The sequence below is a fragment of the Cardiocondyla obscurior genome, linkage group LG12, assembly GCF_019399895.1.
Source record: "Cardiocondyla obscurior isolate alpha-2009 linkage group LG12, Cobs3.1, whole genome shotgun sequence".
Taxonomy (NCBI): domain Eukaryota; kingdom Metazoa; phylum Arthropoda; class Insecta; order Hymenoptera; family Formicidae; genus Cardiocondyla; species Cardiocondyla obscurior.
In genome coordinates this window covers 1,863,011-1,883,191 of record NC_091875.1, presented here as the reverse complement: position 1 = coordinate 1,883,191, position 20,181 = coordinate 1,863,011, and the positions used below count along the sequence as shown (strand labels likewise).

Genomic DNA, 20,181 nt, shown 5'->3' with positions numbered 1-20,181 from the left:
GACCCGGCTTTATTAAGCGCCAGCAAATCGGGAAGTGTTTTGTGTCGCTAATCGGCGCATTGCAGTTGCATTAAACTCTCGTAATCTAATAAGCGAGCCTCGGATATTGCCGCCCCAGTGAGGCTTACTGGACAACCGTGCCGACAATTTGTGAATCGCCGGCGAACGATCGTCCCCGAACAAGTTCGCGAGCGCGACACGGGACGCGAATTATCACTTCCCGCCTTTACCTCGGGATAATGACGCGAGAAGCTAGGTATCCCCCGATATATTTCTTTCGTGCGAGTACACGCTCTGAAACATAAATTGCAATTTATATAGCATGGAGGAAATCAACATAAAGGGAGGAGACGCAGCGCGCCACTTTGAAGTCATATTAAAGGATTAACTTAATCCGCTCTCGCGCTTGTAAACAATTAAATGCAGTCAAACTGGATGTAATAAGCTTCCAAGAATAACTATGTTATCGCCGGCTACGATAATATCGCAAAGTTCTATGCAATTTCCTTACAACAAGGAGATAAGAGCCAATTAGAGCCGGGGTGCAAAAATAAATACGCAAATATTTATAGCAATCGCTGAAACGATATCCTAATAACGAATGCACGGCACCCTTTCATGCCGTAATTAAATTAGTTCTTACGATCATATTATATTACACATGCGCGCATGTGTGCAAATAAAATTTATATATTTCATACGCGTATTTTATAAAACTGGCTCTTCTTCTTCTTCTTCTTTTATTTTTTTTTTTTTTTTTTTAAATTCAGAAACTTTTTATTCCTCAATCAAAGTCCTCTTTCTCTCTCCCTCTCTATACCGTCTTCCTTCGCCTTCTTTTATCTCCCGTGTCCTCTTTATCATGTCACCTAATATCTATTCTGCGCGACAAGTGGTAAGGATATCGGCGCCAATAAAGAGACTTTCAAGAGCGACAACATCCGAGTGCCACTGATAAAGAGACGGGCATACGACGCTTAAGGAGATACGGATTAGAGATCCGGCGCGATTAACCCAACACCACTTCGGCAAAGAAAAGCAGCCACGTGTCGCGTATAACACGTTGACGGCGGCGCGTGTGCGCGCGCTTTAAAAGCTGCTAATTTTAAACCCCTCCCCCTCCTTCTCCCCCGAAAAATGTCATCGTCGTCCATCGTTATATTGCGTATCGCCGTAATTGAATTCTTATATAACGTTATACCGCCGTCGCGCGTAAATTTTCCAACAATAAATAAATATATACATGTATATGCATCGCCATTATGGCATGTGTATTTTAGAAAATTGAACCGGCGGAGGATGCCTGCCTCAATAATGCACGCGCGGGCGTATCGGCTGCTAAATAAATTACGGGCGCACGTACGCCGGAACGTGCCGCTTGCTCGCTCGCGCGGCGACCTCTCGTCCCGCGTGCCGATAAATTCTTAAATGTCATCATCTTTTCTCGCACTTAACGCGTGAATGTTTGAACGGAGGCACCGCGGAACGGCGGCGGTGGGTTAATCACGGGGATCGATCAGTAAACGAGCGCGGCTAACGGCACCAAGAGGGAGGAAAACGCGGGCTGGAAATTGGAGCCTCCATAACGTGAGGACCTGCGACGACAAAGTCGCCTTTCGCACCGCCGTCGCCAGCCCCGCGTGTATAATTAATTGGTACCAGGTCTGTCTAATTACGCCGCCTCCGCGACGACGTCGTCGGGCAATTCGCGGTTAATCCCGGCGGTGTCGCGGCGGCACACAATGCGCCCGCCATCGTCGCCGCGCTTCTCGCTGAAGGACGCGTTAACCCTCCCCGAGCTATTTTCTGCTAAATAAACGCGTATTTGCCAAATGTGCGTCGCATTCCTCATTGTTCTAAAAGTATACACCGGCCAGACTGGCGTTCTCGTTTCCGCGAGTGCCACGTATATCCGTCGTGGCGTACGCCAGGAGTCAGCCCAGAGACAAAAACAAAAAAAAAAAAAAATCCGCTGCGTGACCAATCGCGGATGTAATTTCCAATCGTTATTCCGACTTTTCATCCCCGAGTCTCACGTCTCCCTCGATGAAAAGGGGTTTTCCGTGGCCCTCCGACCCAGCGCCTCGCTCTCTGATAAATAGCGGACAGCAGCCCGCACGTATGTACTCGGCTCGAGAGCTCCTCTCGCCGGTGAGAAATGATACGTGCCGCGAATGTAAATCTCTCGTCGCAGCGCGGCTGTAAAAATAACTTATCCCCACAATTAAGTCGCATCGGCCGGCTGGTATACGCGCCGTCGATTACACCGTGGACTCGTCCGCTTTTCGAGTCATACTCGCGGCGATTACGATCCTTTTCTTTCTCTCCCTGAGACCGTTGTTCCTCGGGGCGTCGCACGCGTTTAATTTTCACAGAGATGAGCTTAACTGGCATGGCGCACTGGTACGATTACTGTCTTCTGTTGGCAATCAGGGGAGAGGGGGGAAAAAAAATAAAAGAATAGGTCATTACCAAGAAGATGAGATAAAAAAGGGGTTGCACACTACCGCAGAGATGTAGCAGCACGAGAATGCCTTAGCGAGTGTGTTGTCGCCACGGTGCAGTAAAGAAGTAAAGAATAAGTCAACGATACATCTGATAATATATGTACACATGTGTAGGCAGGTGTCTTCTATCATATGACACACAGTATTACATTGCGCGTGTAAGTATGTACGTACGTATATCTAATAAATAAAGTGGTCAACGTGTGCCATTATAATGTAAACAAAGAAGAGGAAGAGACGAGGAAACGTGTGCAAGTCAATGAGGAATATCAAATGAGAAAGGGAGAAAATGAAAGAAAGAAAGAGAGAATAAGAGAGAGATAAAGAGAGAAAGAGAGAAAAGAGAAAAAGACCGACGTGTGTGGACGTGTGAGATATACGTGTCTGCTGTATTTTGCGAGGCAGCATGTACGTGTGTATGTACGTGTGTGTGTGTCTTGGCATTAAAAAAAAAAAAAAACTCAACGCGGGTAAACATAATCGAAACAAGTCAAAAAGAGATGAAATTCCATCAAATCATCTACCACACAACAGCGGATGAGAGCGACACTATATACTCTAATGGAATCTCATAATTACGCGCAGCACGACGCTAAGTGGACAAGAAAAATCGCGAGGAAGACAGTCGGTGCCGCGTCTCGAGATCGCCGCTGGAATGAGATTGCGCTCGGAAACACAGATTTCCCTCAGAATAATTTAATATATGGAAATACAATTCCCGAGGATAATTAAGTTTCCGGAGAGCATTAAAATGGAAATTTATGGATTATTTTTGCTGTTATCTCATTTCGACACAATTGTATACGTAGCTGCTTGATCGTCGCGATTCGCGTCTTTTATTTCGCGATCTTCGCGTCGTTTATCTCACATTTCTCATTTCGAACGTGGCTCGGCGAGTAAGAGTAAATATTATTATAGCGATTTGCATAATACGCGCAAAGAAAAAATGGAGCGTTCTTTAATTGAGAACGTTAATCATCTATGTGTAATTATTAATTGCATTAATATATGAATTTTTATCTCGGATTGTTACACAATTAAAACAGAATTAGGTTTCAGATTAATACGTTTATTGCGGTCGGTTTGATATCGAGCGGTCGGCAAAGAGCGCGTCGTGCTATTCGTAAGTCTGAACTCATTCATAGACATACAGAATAGATACTTGCTTAACGTAGAGAACGGTAGGTAGAGATACAAAAGAGCCACGAGAGCGGGCCTCAAGATACGCAACGGGAGTTCTGTTGCTTAGCACGAGGAGGAGAAGAGAGACACAAAGAAGTAGATTGAAAAATGTGTCGTCTATACATCGTGAGATCAAAAAGGGCATTAGAAGGATACTAGATAGCGACTTAATGATAACAAGTAAATCAACTGTGTATGCGTATGTATGTGTGAGCACAGGGCATCTCCCATCAGTGTTGGAGGACATTCCTGCGACGGGCGTGAATTTATCCCTGAACGAAATCTCCACGATTGAGCTCTGGCAGATTTTGTCGCCTTGATCTCGAATTACATCAGCTATTTATAACATGTCGCGTCGTTACATTTGCATGTCTATTTCTAAGTAAAACAAGTCCAGCGGGTTCTCCGCGCGCGAGTCGCCGCGGAAAGAAGAAGAAAAAAAAAAAAGAGAGAACAAATTTCGAGTGCGTCATCCGGGCTGTCGACCGGTATCGATGGGATACCCCCCGTGTATATCGTGATCTGGTATCGTGACGTGATCGTTATACACCTCCGCAGCGCACGCGGCATTCGACGCGCGTGGCCGAGATTCGGAGCGCGTCTGACAAGCGCGCGTCGCCGTGCGTTACGTCGACGTATAGCTACACAGCCTCCCTTTGGGTAATATGCGCTGACTTGCGGCACGAAACACCCAGCATCAGACAATCGTATGCTTGTTCCACTCGTGTACAGTATAAAGATAAAAAGAGGCACGTGTGTGTGTCTGTGAATATCACGGGGCGTTTGCATTCTGCGTTTTTTTTTAAATATATTTTTTTCTGGTATTACTTTTTATTTTTTTTTTTGTTGTTTAAATTTTTTTTTTTTTTTTTCAACTTACCATAGTAACGTCATCTATTTTTGAGATACTTCGAACAAATATGTTGACGCGGACAACCGCGGGCCCATCTAACATGGCAAACAGAACAAACAAAATTAATCAATCGCTGTGCAGCAGTCAGATACATCGAGGTAGAGATGTGTGCGTGTGTGTGGTATGGTGATGCTCTTAGATCCCCCGCCTCTGAAACCGCCTTGCGATGGACGATGAGTTGTGAGAGATGTGCTTAATGTACCTTACTTATTCGGGACATCTTATATCTGTTTCGACATTTTAAGGATCCGCCGGCTTCGCGCCGGCAGTCTCGTTTATCTGCCCGGCGGTCTTCCAGCGTCGTTCGTCCCGTTCTATCGGATCTATCCGCCGTCTCCTAGCTCCTGCGCCGCGCTTTCGAACGAATCGGATTCGGATTTAACGCCCCGACGGGCGCCCCGGCGCGTTTATCATCATTAAAACGTAACGCCGCCTCGATACAGGGAAAACGTTTAACCGTGATCTTAAAATGCGGCAGTAAACTTCACCCTAAGCGTGAAACACTGTTTCAGCAAGCGTTCCACGTTTTATAATCGTTTTCTTTTTTTTTTTTTCTTTCTTCCTTTTTTTTTTTAATGTCCCTGACGTGACACAAAAATGTATAATTCTCGTTAGAAGCGTGTCGCTTATAATTTATTCATTCAGGATCGAATCGTGCTTGGCGATTCGCATTCGTACGAAAGAGTTCACGTCTAATAAAAGTCGAAGGGGCGGGTCTTACTGATCGTAGGACAAAAATATACTTGTTTTTGGTGCCAACGATAATTTTGTAATATTCCTATCGATAAATATGATAAACTTAATTTATACGCATAATCGAATCGTTCGCGTTTATCGTTGGAAATGTCACGGAATTGCGATCGGGTCCATAAAGGTAAGGTGATCCCTCTCTGTTTCTGCGTCGTTATCGGTTTTACCTCGTATCGACCCGGATTTCTCGGCGACGGCTTCGTCGCGAAATCGCGACCCGGGGGAATAATGCACACGGGGGACGCGAGCGTCATTCCGTGGAACCCCGCGCGGAATATCGGTCGCGCGATACCGCGAAACGAATTTCCTCGCGGTCGCCCCCCTTCGCCTGTTTGCTCGCACGGAATACTCGCGCGTGTTCCCGAAGGTAATAGCCGTCGAGGATAATCGATAGACGACACGGGACGCGAGTCGCCAGATACGGATCGGCGGAAGCTAAATAAATTGTGCACGCCGGCACACAATCGAGCGGGCTGAAATAGGAAAGATCGGATAAGCGGAAACACGATGAAAAATCGATGACAACTGCCCCGACACCGTTCGCCGACAAAGTGCCCCGCAGCGGTGTTCGAATTCAAGCCGGTCTCGCGAGCAAACCGAGGGGAGGGAAAAAAAACTGACGAGGCACGTGGTTCCGGAGCGAATGCACTCGCGGGAATGGAGGTTCCGCTCGACTTTTGCCCGGCTCGAGATTAACCCCCAAAGTGGAAAAATCGCAACAAACACGGAGAGCGCGAAACGAAATCGGCAAGAGGCGATCCGATGGAAATATTCACGCCGCAGGGGACGGCAGAAAACTTGGTTCGCTCGAACGGCGTTTCGATCGTCGTCTACCTTTTGTACGCGAAACAAGAGCCTCGAAGTGGATGGAGGAGGAAAGAGGGGGGTGGAAAAAAAAATTGACGTACGCCGCAGACGCGAGTAAAAATGGAAAAGGGGGCTGGGTCCACGGGAGAGATTTCTTTGCTCGGCGCGGCAGAAAACCTCGAGTGCCGCCCTCCCTTGTCGCAGCTCCCGCCGCGATATTATCGAACGAAAATTTCTGTGTCGCCATCACGGTCCGATTAGTGTCAAAGCGGGACGACCCGCCCTTTGAACGTTCACGCACAAAAAAACGCTAGCCGTGACACGCGCGAAACGCGCCCCGGAGGCGCGCTCGAAATCCCCTCGGCGAATCTTCTCGTGTACCACCGCATACGACACGTCAGCTGCGAGATGTTGAATGCCTGCCTTCGCGCGTCAATCGCCGATCAAGTTACGCGACGTTTCGCAATATTAGAAATTGACGCTGTTGAAACATCGACATCGCGCGGAAAACACACGCTTGATTGCACACGGAGATTCCTTTATTTTTCTCTCACGCACCAGACGCGAAAAAGTTTGAGGAACGTTCAATCGATCGCTAATTTTTACAGAAAAAAAAAAAAAAAACGTCTCGTACCGTTATATGTTATGTATAAATTATTCCGCGAATATAGCGCGTCCTCCGCGGGTTATTCATATCGCCCGTATCGTATTTCGAAATGCTCTCATTCGACATACGTGTCTGTGTCAAATGTGAAAATTATTCACGGCAACGAAGATATTATGAAGTCGACTGTCCTTCTAATTTTAATCCGCACGCCTCCCCGTATCGACCCGACTAATTTCGTCAAGATTGGATCGCGTCTTGGTCCAATCCGACCCCGCAGGCCGTCAGCGAAACAGCCGACGGGCAATCGACAGCTATCGGAAGAGCGATTAGCAGCTCGCGGCGGTGTCGTCGTCATTATCAGTGGTTTAACCGCGTTTAAACGTCGGCGAATGTCGGCGTCAGCATCGTACGGCCGGTGGATGCGTTTTCTCGTCGCGTCGTCATTGCCGTCATCTACCTCTACCGTCCGTAGCAGCATGAACGAGCCAGCCGTATCGTCCTGAGCCATACAGAGTGTTTGCGTACCATTCCGCCCTACATGAACCAGGACAAGACGTCGGACACGCAGTACTCGCCGCCGTCGTCGTCGTCCTCGTCATCGTCGTCGTCGTCGTCGTTGTAGTCGACAGCGCCTCGACCCAGTTTTAAAATCCCCAATCTCGCCACGCGCAAAGCAGGAAACGTTACGAATACCCGAGCCCTTCTTTCCGGAACGCTTCAAGTTCAAGGCGGCCTGACACTCGAAATCAACCCCGCGCGCGAAGCAAGAGTGCCTGCTTTAAATAACCGTTCGCGTTCTAGAGAAGAACTATTTTTGGAATTTTGCAGAATTATAAACGAACCCTTCGCACATAACAAATATATGTATTTTTTTTATCTTTACTAAAGTATTTTTAAACGATTTATCAATTTATTTCTGTTTATTCCCAAGGAGACATTGATTCATTCAAAATACGCAAGAGAATAAGTATTTGTCACCTGCGCATGCACAAATTGTTTATAACTCGATAACTCTGTAAAAATGTAACTGCAATAAATTGTAATAAAATGTACGACAAGCGTTTTTCTTTTCTTTTTTTTTTTTTTCTTTCCTGTAATATATTAATTTTTAAGTCGCGACGAAATTCTCGCGAGACGTTTCTGTTACTTTCATTATTGCGGAAAGTTTCGTTCGGTTGTCACTCGCGAAAGTACCAAGCGGGTATCAATACTCGTGTTCGACGCTGAGAAATCGAGGTTTCGGGATCCGGGGTAGAATTTAAGCGTCCCCAAGTTTTGGTGATAAATTCCTCCCTTGTCGAAAGGCAATTGGCATGAAGTAGACCGAGTCGCTCGTACTTCGACTGTAAGCAACGTGCCCCTTTGTGCAGGAAATAAACGGGAGCACACGGCTTGTCGCTACAAAGAGCAACGTTGACGTATGAAATTTAATTATTTACGTCATGTGCGGGAAGCGCTCGCGAGTTATCATAAGACGAGGGGGGAGGGGGGGAAAGGCGCAATCGGACGATTTGACACGCAGCACGGGACAGAGTTGAAAATTTATTTCCCTACCTCCGATATCGAGTTTATCAATGCACTCGCGGCTATTTTTGGAGATATTCGCGTTGGATTAAACGCCCTTACTCCCCGCGGGCGCCGTAAAAAAAAATGAAAATCAAGCGGCATGCCTTGTACAGTACTAGAGACCGATCGATCCCTTGGTTTGAAATCGCTCTTTGATCTGACGAGCGCCGCTCGCAGCGTGCTTTTACAGAAGAGGTCGAACACGAAAAGGCCTTCCTGACGGCGAATCTAGCACGTTCGCTTCGCAGTAAACGGTAGTGCCGGAACGCACTCCGCTGTAACTTCTCGACGTGAATTTCCGCGCGGCCTGAGCGGCCGCGGTGGTACGTGTAATCTCGTTACCTATTGTGAAACACAAGTTTCGCTCTGCATTCTCACTCTCTCTCTCTCTCTCTCTCGTCAAGGTACAACGGGCCGGCCGATCGTCCCTTCGTGAAATCGCGTTGAGCGTCCCACTGCGAGCATTGCGTGGAGTTTCCCCGAGCAGCGTAGGAGTCCGACAAACGTCCGAAGACATCTCGAACTCAGCGTGCTTCTTTCCATTTTCTCTTTCTCATCTCGGAGAGATCTTCGTGGGGGGAGACGCGCTATCTCAGCCTCCACGTTCACCCTCGGAACTCGGTACAGCTCGCCCCGCCCCGCGGTAACGAGGGAGAGAAATAAAATTACTTTTGGGACGGGACTGCTCTCGGTGGCGTTACTCAGATTGAGCCGCGCGCGCGCGCGGTGCGATTAAAGATCAACGCGGTCAACCGGCTGTTACGAGCGACCGCAGAAAGATAAAAATAAAGAGAAAAAAAAAAAAAAAAAAAGGAAAAAACAGGGGAAAATAATAGCTATCGACCTGTAGTGAATACGACCGATGGTCCACAAGGTCCGAAGCGTAATCGTACCCCCGACTCTCCCCGCCCGCACCCCTGGCAAACCCAATTTCGAGTGCCGCTCTTTCGGCCACTCCTCGCTCCCCGATGGTCCGTCCGTCCGACGTGACGTAACTAACATACGCAAAATGTATATAAGCTGGAATGCCACATGCCTGCGTCTATGCTATAGAGTGCTAGAGTTTCTGGGGTGAGGTTTCTCGGGCGCTTTGGTCAAAGGTAGGTGACGATGGTGGTGGTAGCGGTGGTCGGTCCGTGTGGATGTGGTGTTCCTTCGCGAAGAGGTTGCTAACGGTGGCGGCTAGCAACGAGGCGAGGCGAGGCGAAACGAGGTGAGGCGAGGGTAGAGGACTCGGGGTGGGCTGAGGGTGGCAAAAGAGCGTTGGACGAGGGGAGGTGGGACAAGATGCTGCTGCTGACCGGCACTCTGCTACGTTGCTGCACTCTACTTTTGTTGCGTGTGTTGTTGCTACCGCTTTTGCCGGCCTGCCTGGTCTCGAGCGAGTATCGGGCTCTCGTTGCCGCCGTCCAGTAGCTGCACTCCGGGATTTTCTCTCGCCCTCGGCGCCTTCTTTCTCACACGCACGCACTAGCACGCTCTCTGACCTCGCGATCAAGACCGCCTAAACCTACGTTTGCGCCTACTGCGTTTTTGCAAAGTGACAGAGACAAATAAAGAAAGGGGGCTCAATCGCGTCGGCAAGAGAAGAAACGGCGAGTTGCGGCCAGTTGCGGTTTCAAAAGGCTTTGGTTTTACTGTGTTACTAGCGTTTGTATATATACTTACCATCTTGATGTCACTAATTGTCGCAATGCTTCGCACAAACAGGTTTACCCGGACAATGGCCGGCCCATCTAAGGGCAAAAACAATACAGCTCCCTTTTAGTCAGTCAGCATTTCTGGTGGCTTACATACTCTACTGGAATGTGTCCCGACATTATCTTATTTTTTTCTTTTTTTTTTATTTTTTTTTTTATCGACGTTTGTCGGCTATTACTTAAGCGGTTTCCACCGAGTCTCGATGCGATTCAAGACTCTACGAAGGACAGGTGCGGAATGATCGAGAGTGAGCCAGCCTTCGAATCAGTTATGTCGCCGGGCTCCGATTGTGATTTCGAGTCACGCGGTTCCGGTCAAAACCGAGGGATGACCGTTCGATGGACGCGCCCCGTTTCCTATTTTCCTCGAGGACCGGCTGTAGGGAGATTAGCACGGGGGTCACGTTTTTCGAGTGACACCTCAAGAATTCGAGGCACGGAAAAACCCGCGAAGTCATGGAAGAAGATTGCCGCGGAGGCACGGCGATTTGTAAAAACCGCTGGAAAGAAACTGTTCCGGAATGAAATTCCCTTTCCCCTCCCGCCTTTTCTTCCCGCGGCGGAAAAAAGCTCGCCGTCGTCGAGGAAAATTGTGCGAAAGTCCCTTTTCCTGTCGCCACCTAATTATGACACGGTAACAAATTGCGGAATCGTGACTCGCGTGAATTACATACCTGAGCACGGCTCTCGCGTGCGGACTTTAATCTAGAACAGTATTTGAATCGATTCGCGTATCTCACGGCATACATCTCGCGACAATGGTCGCTGCTCCGAGACCCGTACGACGACTCGACGAGAAAAGTGCGGTGCGCAAATTAGTAAGTAAGCCCGTGCGGTACCTACACGCGGGGTGTCGTCTACCATTTACGTGCCGGGCTAATTAGTACTCCACGGTGGTCGTTCAATGCGCTCGAAGCGCGTGCAGTCCAGCGACTATGTGGCGTGTAAGAGATGGAGAAACTCCGCGGGATGCCTGTCGGGTGAATCTTTTGTCGCGGTGCGATCATATGTATGCGCATATACCTGCTCGCGTGAGATAATCCTGCGTGCGAGGCGTTACGTGTGCGTTTCGCGAAGTGCCCGTCGTCCGTAGGGAGCGAAAGATCGCGAGACGAGTGGAATTGAGCGCGTGCGCGCGCGTTCGATTTAATTACACGCAGGCTGATGTCCTCTCGCCTAATACCGGCGATATTTCGTAGTTAGCGCCGTCACCTCTGTCGGGTCCACGTGGCGGATGTCCAGCGCGAAATCCGGTCGCGGCCTGCCAAATCCGGCCGCGGATAAATCCCATAACTGCGTCGGACGGCATGCCGATCGCGAGCCAGGGACTCCGGCCAAATCGATGCTGCGTGTACGTTTGTCTCCCCGTCACCCATCCCTACCCTTTCTCATCCTCTTACTCTCGATATCGCATCCACGCGAATCTCTTTCCGTTATGTGTGTTAACACCTGTTCCAACAGACGACCCAAGCTCTCTCTCTCTCTCTATCTCACCCTTCGCCGTTTTAACCTTCGATCGCTGAACAACGATCGAGCCGTAATGCAAACAGGAACGTGTGTAAATATGTACATACGCGCTGCCATCGCTTCTCGATCGATCTGATTTTTTATTCGGTTAATGTTTGCCGCGTTTCATTCTCGCGCGCCTTCCTTATCCCGCCCTTTCGTTTAATCTAAGGCCACCCCGAGCCCTACCTTATCGTTCTCCACGTGCCGGGAGTGAGAGGCGTTAACTCGATGCCCGTGAAATATGCCGTGAGAAAATCGAGCGGTGGAAATAAAAGGATCCGCTTAGAGGATCCGATTTAATTTAGCGCTAATTAGCGCCTCCAATTCCGCGCGCGCTCTCCGACGAAGTTAATTGACAAATAACGTGTGTTACAAATAAACTTCCAACAGGACTTTATGTAAAAGTTTTTCATCCATCACCGTGGGCCGGCGCGAGCCCTCGGTGCGCTCGTTAAGAACGATATTCAATCTTCATTCATTACTTTAACCCCGATGCAAAATTTCATTTGTACACGACAATATTCGGCTGCTTCCTTGACATTTCGTCCGTTTCGTGCATTTGCGCGCGCGTGATTGGCGTATCTAGACCGGCTTTATACCGGGCCGTGATTGAAAAGACGAATTCCACCTTCACCTCCGCGGCCGCCCCGCGGGCGAGCCTTAATCGTGTGACAGACTGGCGTGATTAATTATCCGGCGGTTCATAATTCGACAACAAAATTCCGCTCGCAGTTCTACCGGCGCTATTTCCCTCCTTTCCCCGCCCCCCGTACTCCAGTTATGAATCTTCTTCAAGTCACTTACGCTCGTTACCGCCGCATACGGTAGTTAGCATTCAAGCCCGAGACTTGCGGCCCGTTTTACTGACGGAAGAGGGGAGTCGCGCGTAAGATACAGTTAATTCGCGGCCACAAAGGATATAGGTATGCGGATAGCGTAATGTTCCCTCTAATGCGGCGACCCGCCATTGTGCTCGTCCCAGGAGCTAGATCCTATCTCAAAACGGCAACTGGCGTTTAATAGCAACATTTTTCCGCCCGCGCGTCTTTTGTTTGCCCAGTTTAATTTTCATGAAGCGAGCCAAGAGTGCATTATCTTCTTGGCGCGATCGCAGAAACACGCCTGGAGGGAGGCTAATCAAAGCAATATTTTGTAATTTATTTGTTTGGATAAGAGGCAAGTTTCGCGTGCGCTAAACACGCGAGTTTTATCACTCGCGTTACGAGATTCTTTTTTTTTCTTCTTTTATTTTTCATCAAGATAGAAATAATTAATTCTCGCGTAACGAAGCACGAAAGTTCATATCGCGCTTAAGTGAAAAGACTGACTCGCAGGGATTCCTATTTATAAAAGGGAATGTGGAGATCTCATTGTTACGCGATTGCTCCCAGCTTTTCCGCGATGCCGAATTAGTTCGCTCGTTACTTTAGACTTCGCGCCCGCGATAGTGTAAATGCTTAATTCGTATTATTTTGCGAGGCGCGTCGCTCTGTAATATCTGGTATCCAAAAATAAAAAGAAAAGTCGATAATTTAATTTTCAATACAGATTTCGGAGAGCCAATTTCAACTTTATCAATCTAACTTGGCAGATGCGCGAATCTGAAATGGTTTTATACAATTTGACGTTTTATCTCTCCCAGAAGACGGGCGATAAAAAGCATTTTTTTTTTATGGGTTTTTTTTTTGTCTTCTCTTTGTTCCTGGGAGAGTTACTCGAGTCTCTTAAATCAATTAACTATTAGCGTAATTATGAGACCAGGAGAGTATGTAAAATGCCTTCCGCGCGTGGTCGTCCCCCCTTTTTACTTGTCCACGCAATCGGTAATGCGCTCCTACCCGTCCCCCGGCAAGTAAATTGGATCTCGCGGGGACAACTAATGCAAAATATTGGGCGAAAGATTGAACGACAACAGTTCATCAAGATTGTAATATCAATCGGCCGTGCCGGCGGACAATGCGAATGAAAATAGTGTGTTTGATCGATATTGAGACCACGTCGTTCATTACGCCGATACATATTGCAGGGGCTTAATTATGGGTGGAGTGCAAATATAAATTCCGCAGATCCACGAAATTACAGATCTACCGGCGACTAACGCTGAAGATTTATGGAAACGCATAATTCCCCGGTGACCTAATTCCCACTTCTTTGGCGAAAATGTCAAATTCGGCGTTAACGCGACACCAACGCGCACTGCGCTGCGCAAGAGCGTTCACGTGGCGTCCAGTTGGAAAATTGACAAAAATTGCGGATATTTATTTTGATCTGGCAGAGCTGTTTTCTTTTTCTTTTTATATACATATATATAAATTTTTTTTCCAAACTGTATAATACCAGAACGGCAAAACTGCAAATATAATTTGTTTCACTTAGCAGAGTTTGAATGGTTTAATAATTCTTTATCAGAGTTATGCAGCCATAACTCTAGTGCAATTCTGAGCGTTGAGAGTACTGTAGGGAAATTTGTAAAATTCGAGCGGCGTCGTCACTCTCGGATACGCGAAGGATGAGGATAAAAAAAAAAAAATACGCCAGGTCGCCCCTTCGCACGATCGATCAGGAGCGAAGGGGAATGACGATCGAGAGTGCATGACGCCGGGACGAGAGCGCGTCATACGTGGCGCATTTACCGCTCTCACAGTTGATTAACTCTACGCGACGTCATCGACGATAAACCGACCGTGATTATGGACAGGGCGAAATTACGAATGCGCGATCGATCGAAGGACACACGACTATCTCCAAATTACGCCCGGAGGGGCACGGGCACTAGGACACTCGACAGCGTATTAATATCATCGCAGCGTATCGTATCGCATCGCATCGCATTGCATCGTATCGCATCGCATCGCATCGCATCGTATCCAATTGCGTCACACCTCGGATGCGCAATCTTGAAACGACGTTCCTCTCGCAGTCGCGCGGAAGTGGCGGCTGTTCACGAAGCGCCATGAATTTCCGCTCCTCTCCGATGGCAAAAACTCACGAGGGGCGCGCGCTCCCCGGCTCTGATACTCGAACGATAAAATTAACGAGTGTCGCTCAGCCCCCCGTGGCACGCGATCCGACTTTCAAGCGCCACTCCGGCCGCGTAATGTAGCCGTGCGCGAAATACGGGCCGCCGTAGACCCGCGGCGGGGAGCCGATTAAACTCCCCCTCGTTATCGCGCGACTCAGCTATAATAAACAGACGATAAAGTGATCGCATTAATCGCTCGCTTTCGACTTTCGAGGCGGCACTTCGGCTACGGTGGGCACGCGGCCGCGTGCTTAGAGAATATTCCGGCCGCGCATTCGTTCGAGTGCGACACGTAATTGCGCTCGATGCGATTTACTTAATCCCTTCTTTCACACCTGCTTGCCGGGAGGCTCGTAATCCCATTCCGATTTCGTTCTGAGCTCGGCAACGTCAATCGCGCCGCCCCCGAAGACTCGTGTTAATTGCAGCCTACATACTCGTCGCAAATCTGTAAACATTCTCTCTCGCCTTAACGGTGAACGCTGCCGCGCGAAGAAGAGGTCGCAGTGCCGTTTGATCTTTTAACGCACAAGATTCCATGTGTTGTTATTGCATTTCGCAAGAAACAGACATTGGGGGAAAGATAACTCGATACGACGGAGGGAAACTTCGCGGAGGTTGCAACACGTAGTGTTGCAAGCAGATAATAATGTGCTTACGGATTCTCTTTGACAACCGAGAGCTGATTCGCAAGTTGACTTTTAACATTCGACGCGAAGTAACGGAGGGGAAAAAAAAAAATTAGCTTGTGGTACTTTACGTAATATTTTGATTAGTTTGGATTTTGATTATCGTTGGCCGCGAGAGCTCGTAGCTGGAAAAAAAAAAAAGGGACCAATCGCCGACGATAAACGCCAGGCCAAGGGAACGTCGTTCTCATCGCTGATACGCTCGCATTTCTCTGCTTGGCCTCGTTTATTTATCATGCCGAAGGTACCTCGAATTGCCTTTCCGTTCGACCCGCTGGCTGCAGAAATCGCGATACTTGCCACGGCGCAGCCGGTGATCGATATCGACAAAATTCTATCATTCCGATCCGCTCGCCGCGTTCACGATTCGAAATTGCCGCATCGATAGAAAAAGAAAAAGAAAAAAAACAGCGGAGAAAAAAGGGGTGATCGATACACCTCTTTGCGCGTAATGCGGAGGAAATTGGAAGACGATTTCGACCGAACTACGCATCGCTTCGCGACTACGTCGTTCGACGTTGCCTCGAAATGAATACACGGAAAGCGTTATCAACGTTATCGGGGATCATCGCGCTCTTCGTCGCGAGACAATTCTTGTTAGATAACGAATCGCGCGCCTTCTCGCAAATACGTTCGAAATATCCTCGCGCGACCGCCGGACTCGTTCAGTTTCGACGGCTGAAGTAGTTGTCAATTATTTAATTAGGACAAATCGGTACCAAACTGTGACTGATCGTGCGGATATCTCCCAGTTCGCCCGCGCGCTGCAGTCTACGCGGCGAGCTTGCTGCAGCGTGTGCGAGAATGCCGCGTGAAAGGGAAGTAACGCGCGACGCACTCGAGAGACAATTGTTAGAATATAATATCGCGAGCACGCAGCAAGCCTCGGCGCCTTCTGGGACCGATCGTGGCTCGTTTTGAACGCGATATCACTCAACACCGCCGCTCGCATTCGCGAGGTTTATGAGGAAATTTTTCACGGCCCGCATTCAGTCGGCACGAACGTGCGGAAAATTCTCGCAATTCATCTCGCTCGCTTATTATAAATACACACGCCGCATATACGTATACATATATATTTATAAAATATATGTATACATATACGCGCATATATCGCACGTAGTCAATGAACTCGCGTGCTGGTCTGCGTCATTAATGATAATATGGATCGTATTTGCGCCGCGTAAATTCAGTTTTCCCCGCACTCGGCGAGGGCCTTTGAGCCCTTTCCCCGCCGAAATCGTGCGGATCGTACATCTCGTCGTAGCCTCTGTATTCCTTTTTCCGCTTTCATATTGTGTTTCATATCTTTTCTCTCCACCCTAAGTTCACACTTCTCGGCTGATTTGCCGGCGAGATGTCGGTACAAAATTACGGTACATGGTGAGGATAGGTAGAGGGAGTATAAATAAGGACTCACGAGAATCTCTATATTCACCTGTTCCGTTCTCGCCGCTCGGCCGGATGCGGGCGTCGTAACGGCCTGGTCCTAGGATGTTGTCGAGCACCTGCTTCTCCTTTTCTCGAAAGTTTACTTTTCCCTGCGTACATCTGGAAGAACACCGACGGCATCGTATAAAAATATACGACGGCACGGAAGACGGGGTTTAATTTTCTGTTAGGAGGAGACTCCTCTCCTCCCTCTCTACGACGCAGCAGTTGTCACCGTAAATGGATGAAAATTGATAAAAAATACGAAGAGCGCGCCTGAACGTTTTAAATAATTCCGCAGCTCGCGTCAAATTTCAGAGAATGGCACTTTATTTACAATTTTGTCGCATATTTCGAATATCTCGTACACGTGTGTATCCCAGATTCACCCAAAATATTTTTTACATTACGCGTACACGCGAAGTTACAAATAGAATTTTATCCCGAATCTTCACCGTTTCTGCGAAATATAAAAATAGCTCCGAGTGGATTTTTAGAAAAATGCCGCGAGAGACGCAAAAAATCCGGGCGAGTTTACAAAATCACGTCGCAAAGTCGAATAGATTTTCCCTCGCGATCGCGGGCAAAATTCACCACTGAAAGAATTGCCGTGAGGTCACAGTTTTGTAAGATTAAAGACTACAGGGCAGCCCGTTATCTGGGCAGGAGGCTCCACGATTCCCACGATGGTCCGCAACTCCTGTGACATCGCCGTAATTCTCGGTACAAAATTTTCCCCGTACAAACTCTCCTCGATTCCGCTCGCGCGTTCGGCGGGCGCGAGATATCGGACCCGCTCATAAATCTCCCTTGTAAACTTTATGCGCCATAACAATAATCCCACGTGGATCAATAGCACGCGTCTTTACGAGCCGCGGTCTTTCCCGGAAATTACGCCTTTACCGTTCCGGGATCTACTCGCCGCGCGGTGCGTCTCGTCCCGACGTTGCACCGAAAGTGCAACCGTTTTATTATTAATTCAGGCGACGCGACAGATTGACTGGGGGCGGCCGCGAATCGTGCGCGGAATTGCCGGCAGTAATTCGGCGCGTAGGTCCCATATACGTGTACATAGATTGTACTCTGCGATACGTTCGCCAAAGACACAACTTACCTCGATGGATGCAGCAGGACCGCTAGTAACACCAGCAACGGCAGTGCTCCAGGCCACATCGCGCCGGCCTGCAACCGAAAAGGACGCGCACGCACTTTAGAAAAATCCTGCGGTGGGATCACATCCCCCTACGCGAGGGCTCGCATTAGCGATGATTAAACTTATATTTCGCGCCGCGCCGATGCAATCTACGTAATTACTCCCCCGCGGCGCGCGATACCTCATCTTTATTTAGACGTATTTTTGCGCTGCGTTTTTATCCGCGTTTTATCCGCGTTATCGGCACCGCGCCAAGTGAAAGAGAGAAGGGGAAAAGAAGAAAAAAAAAAAGAAAAGGAGGGAAAAAAGAGGGGCACAGAGTCGGGCCGCGTCGGTTCTCTCTCTTTACAGCTCGCGCGCCGACCGCGAAAATTCACCCGGTTTGGAATTACACGCCGGTAATTATGTTGATTTCACGCGCGCGCTCGGCTGGCGTTGTTTCCAAACTAGACCAAGTTAATTGCGATATCGTAAGCGCGATATTTAATAGCGGGAAGGGGCTCGCCCGCGACGAGCCAAAGTACAAAGCCGGGGGATGCCTCCATTTACCATGTCTCGCCAACTTCCCGATGATTGATCGAATTAAGGCGGCGTGTGTGCGGATCAAAGTGCAGGACCGATATGCTCCTTTGCCCACGCCGCACAAGAGTATCAATTGTCTCGGCGATATTAAACTGATTACGGAGGAGGAGGAAAACACGCGGGGCACTGTCTCTTTCGCTGCGCGAGTACGGGCTTCGGCGCGGCGAGTTTCCGACCCGCGAAGTGACGACGAGAGAGAGAAAGGTAATGCCGCGACGCCGATCACCGTTTGCGTGTCACTGAGACCCGAGACGCGAATTCTCCTCGAGGATCGTCCGCGAGTGATAGGGTCTATTACTCGCCAGTCCATTCCGCCTGTTTGCTCGCTCCGAGAGCGCTCACTCAATGGTAATTACGAATTGGACTCTCGCCTCGACCATGAATCGAGATGGATGCTGGATGGTGGAAGCGGCCGCGCGCCGCATTTAAGAATTGAATCCGTGCCAAGATACGCACACGTGGCCTATTTTCATTTTGGGAAAACCGGCGGATTTCCGACGGAACGGAGTGGCAATTGTGTGAGAAAAGTCCTCGCCCGCACGCATCCCACGATTCGAATATAACATCGCGAATTCCACGCCGCAGCTCCGCGGTACGAGTCGCTGGAGCGCCCGCGGGGAATAACTGCGCAACGATCCGCGGAAAATCGCAAGTGTTTTAAGAGCGCGGAACACGGCTCGGTGGCTCCCGAGGCAAACGTCCGTCGGCAATATTGCCCGGGTAACCCGAAAGTTTCGAGCACCGTGACCCAAACCCGACCCGCGTTACAGCCGACCCGACCTCGGGGCTCGAAGGCAGAGGATACCCGCAGATCCCAAGTACTTGCCCAGACCCTTAATCGGCCGTCTGAATGCTCGGCGGTCAACTTCTCGCTCCCGCCCTTTCGCCCTTTATTATTATTACCCGAATATGCGCGTAATTTCGGTCGAAAAATTCACCGTCGAGCTTCCCGAAAGCCCCGGGCTCCCGATAAACCGCGAGGTGTAATCCGTCTTTCCCCGAGCTAAGACTTTACCGCAACTCGAAACGCTCATTTTTTTTTTTTTTTTCAACCGCGAGAGACTGTCCCGGAATTAAACGCTTCCCAACCGTCGGACGAATCTCGCGCAAATATTTGCGCAGGATTCGACGTGCCGCGCGCCCGCTTGATACATTCATCTTCGTTATTTCGTGATTTCCGCCGTAGAATGTTACGTCTATTTGCCGGGCGAATCATCCGTAATTGATGCGACGTACGGCGTAGCACGACGGCGTGCATCAGGGTGAAAATGATCTTGACGGGACTCGGTCGTGGGTGGCAGGACGCGAGAAGAGAATGATTAAGCGTGATTGCGGCTAACGAGGTCCGTACGCGAAAGGCAAACAAGTGAGCGAACAAGTACGTAACAAGAGGTCCTTTTCAGTATCAGCAATGTCAATGTCGTTCGCGGCATCGGGGAAGGCACAAGAGCCCACCTCTTATCGTCGCGCAATATCTCCGTTATCGCATTACACTCGTTTCGCCAGCACGTATCGCCGAGAATTAACATTTCGTCAACGGTGATGAATTTTCCTGCCGATTTCACTGAACATTCGTAAACCTAATAGGCAACTAAAATATCACGAAATAGATATATCGTTGCTGCAACTTCAGAAAAAATTATTCCAAGTCGTATTCCTCGCGAAAAGAAAGAGAGAGAGAGAGAGAGAGAGATACAAGTCCGCGCTGGGAATCGCGCGAGGAAATTCGCGAGGTAATTCACGCGAAGAACCAAAACGAATGT

General features: G+C 48.9%; 1 protein-coding gene across 9 annotated transcripts in view; it reads right to left on the bottom strand.

Annotated features, from left to right (window-relative positions):
- Gluclalpha (glycine receptor alpha 1) overlaps nucleotides 1-20,181 on the bottom strand; it is a 62,255-nt gene that overhangs the window by 18,139 nt on the left and 23,935 nt on the right. For 3 of the 9 annotated variants that reach the window (XM_070664890.1, XM_070664885.1, XM_070664891.1), the window contains exons 2-4: nucleotides 17,798-17,865; nucleotides 16,691-16,803; nucleotides 4,570-4,637 (exon numbers count right to left, since the gene is read on the bottom strand). In XM_070664890.1, the coding sequence (XP_070520991.1) occupies nucleotides 4,570-4,637; nucleotides 16,691-16,803; nucleotides 17,798-17,865 (249 nt within the window). Of the gene's footprint in view, nucleotides 1-4,569; nucleotides 4,638-10,000; nucleotides 12,256-16,690; nucleotides 16,804-17,797; nucleotides 17,866-18,385; nucleotides 18,633-20,181 lie in introns of those variants that run through there. The other 6 variants (XM_070664894.1, XM_070664888.1, XM_070664893.1 and 3 more) reach the window with 4 other exon arrangements.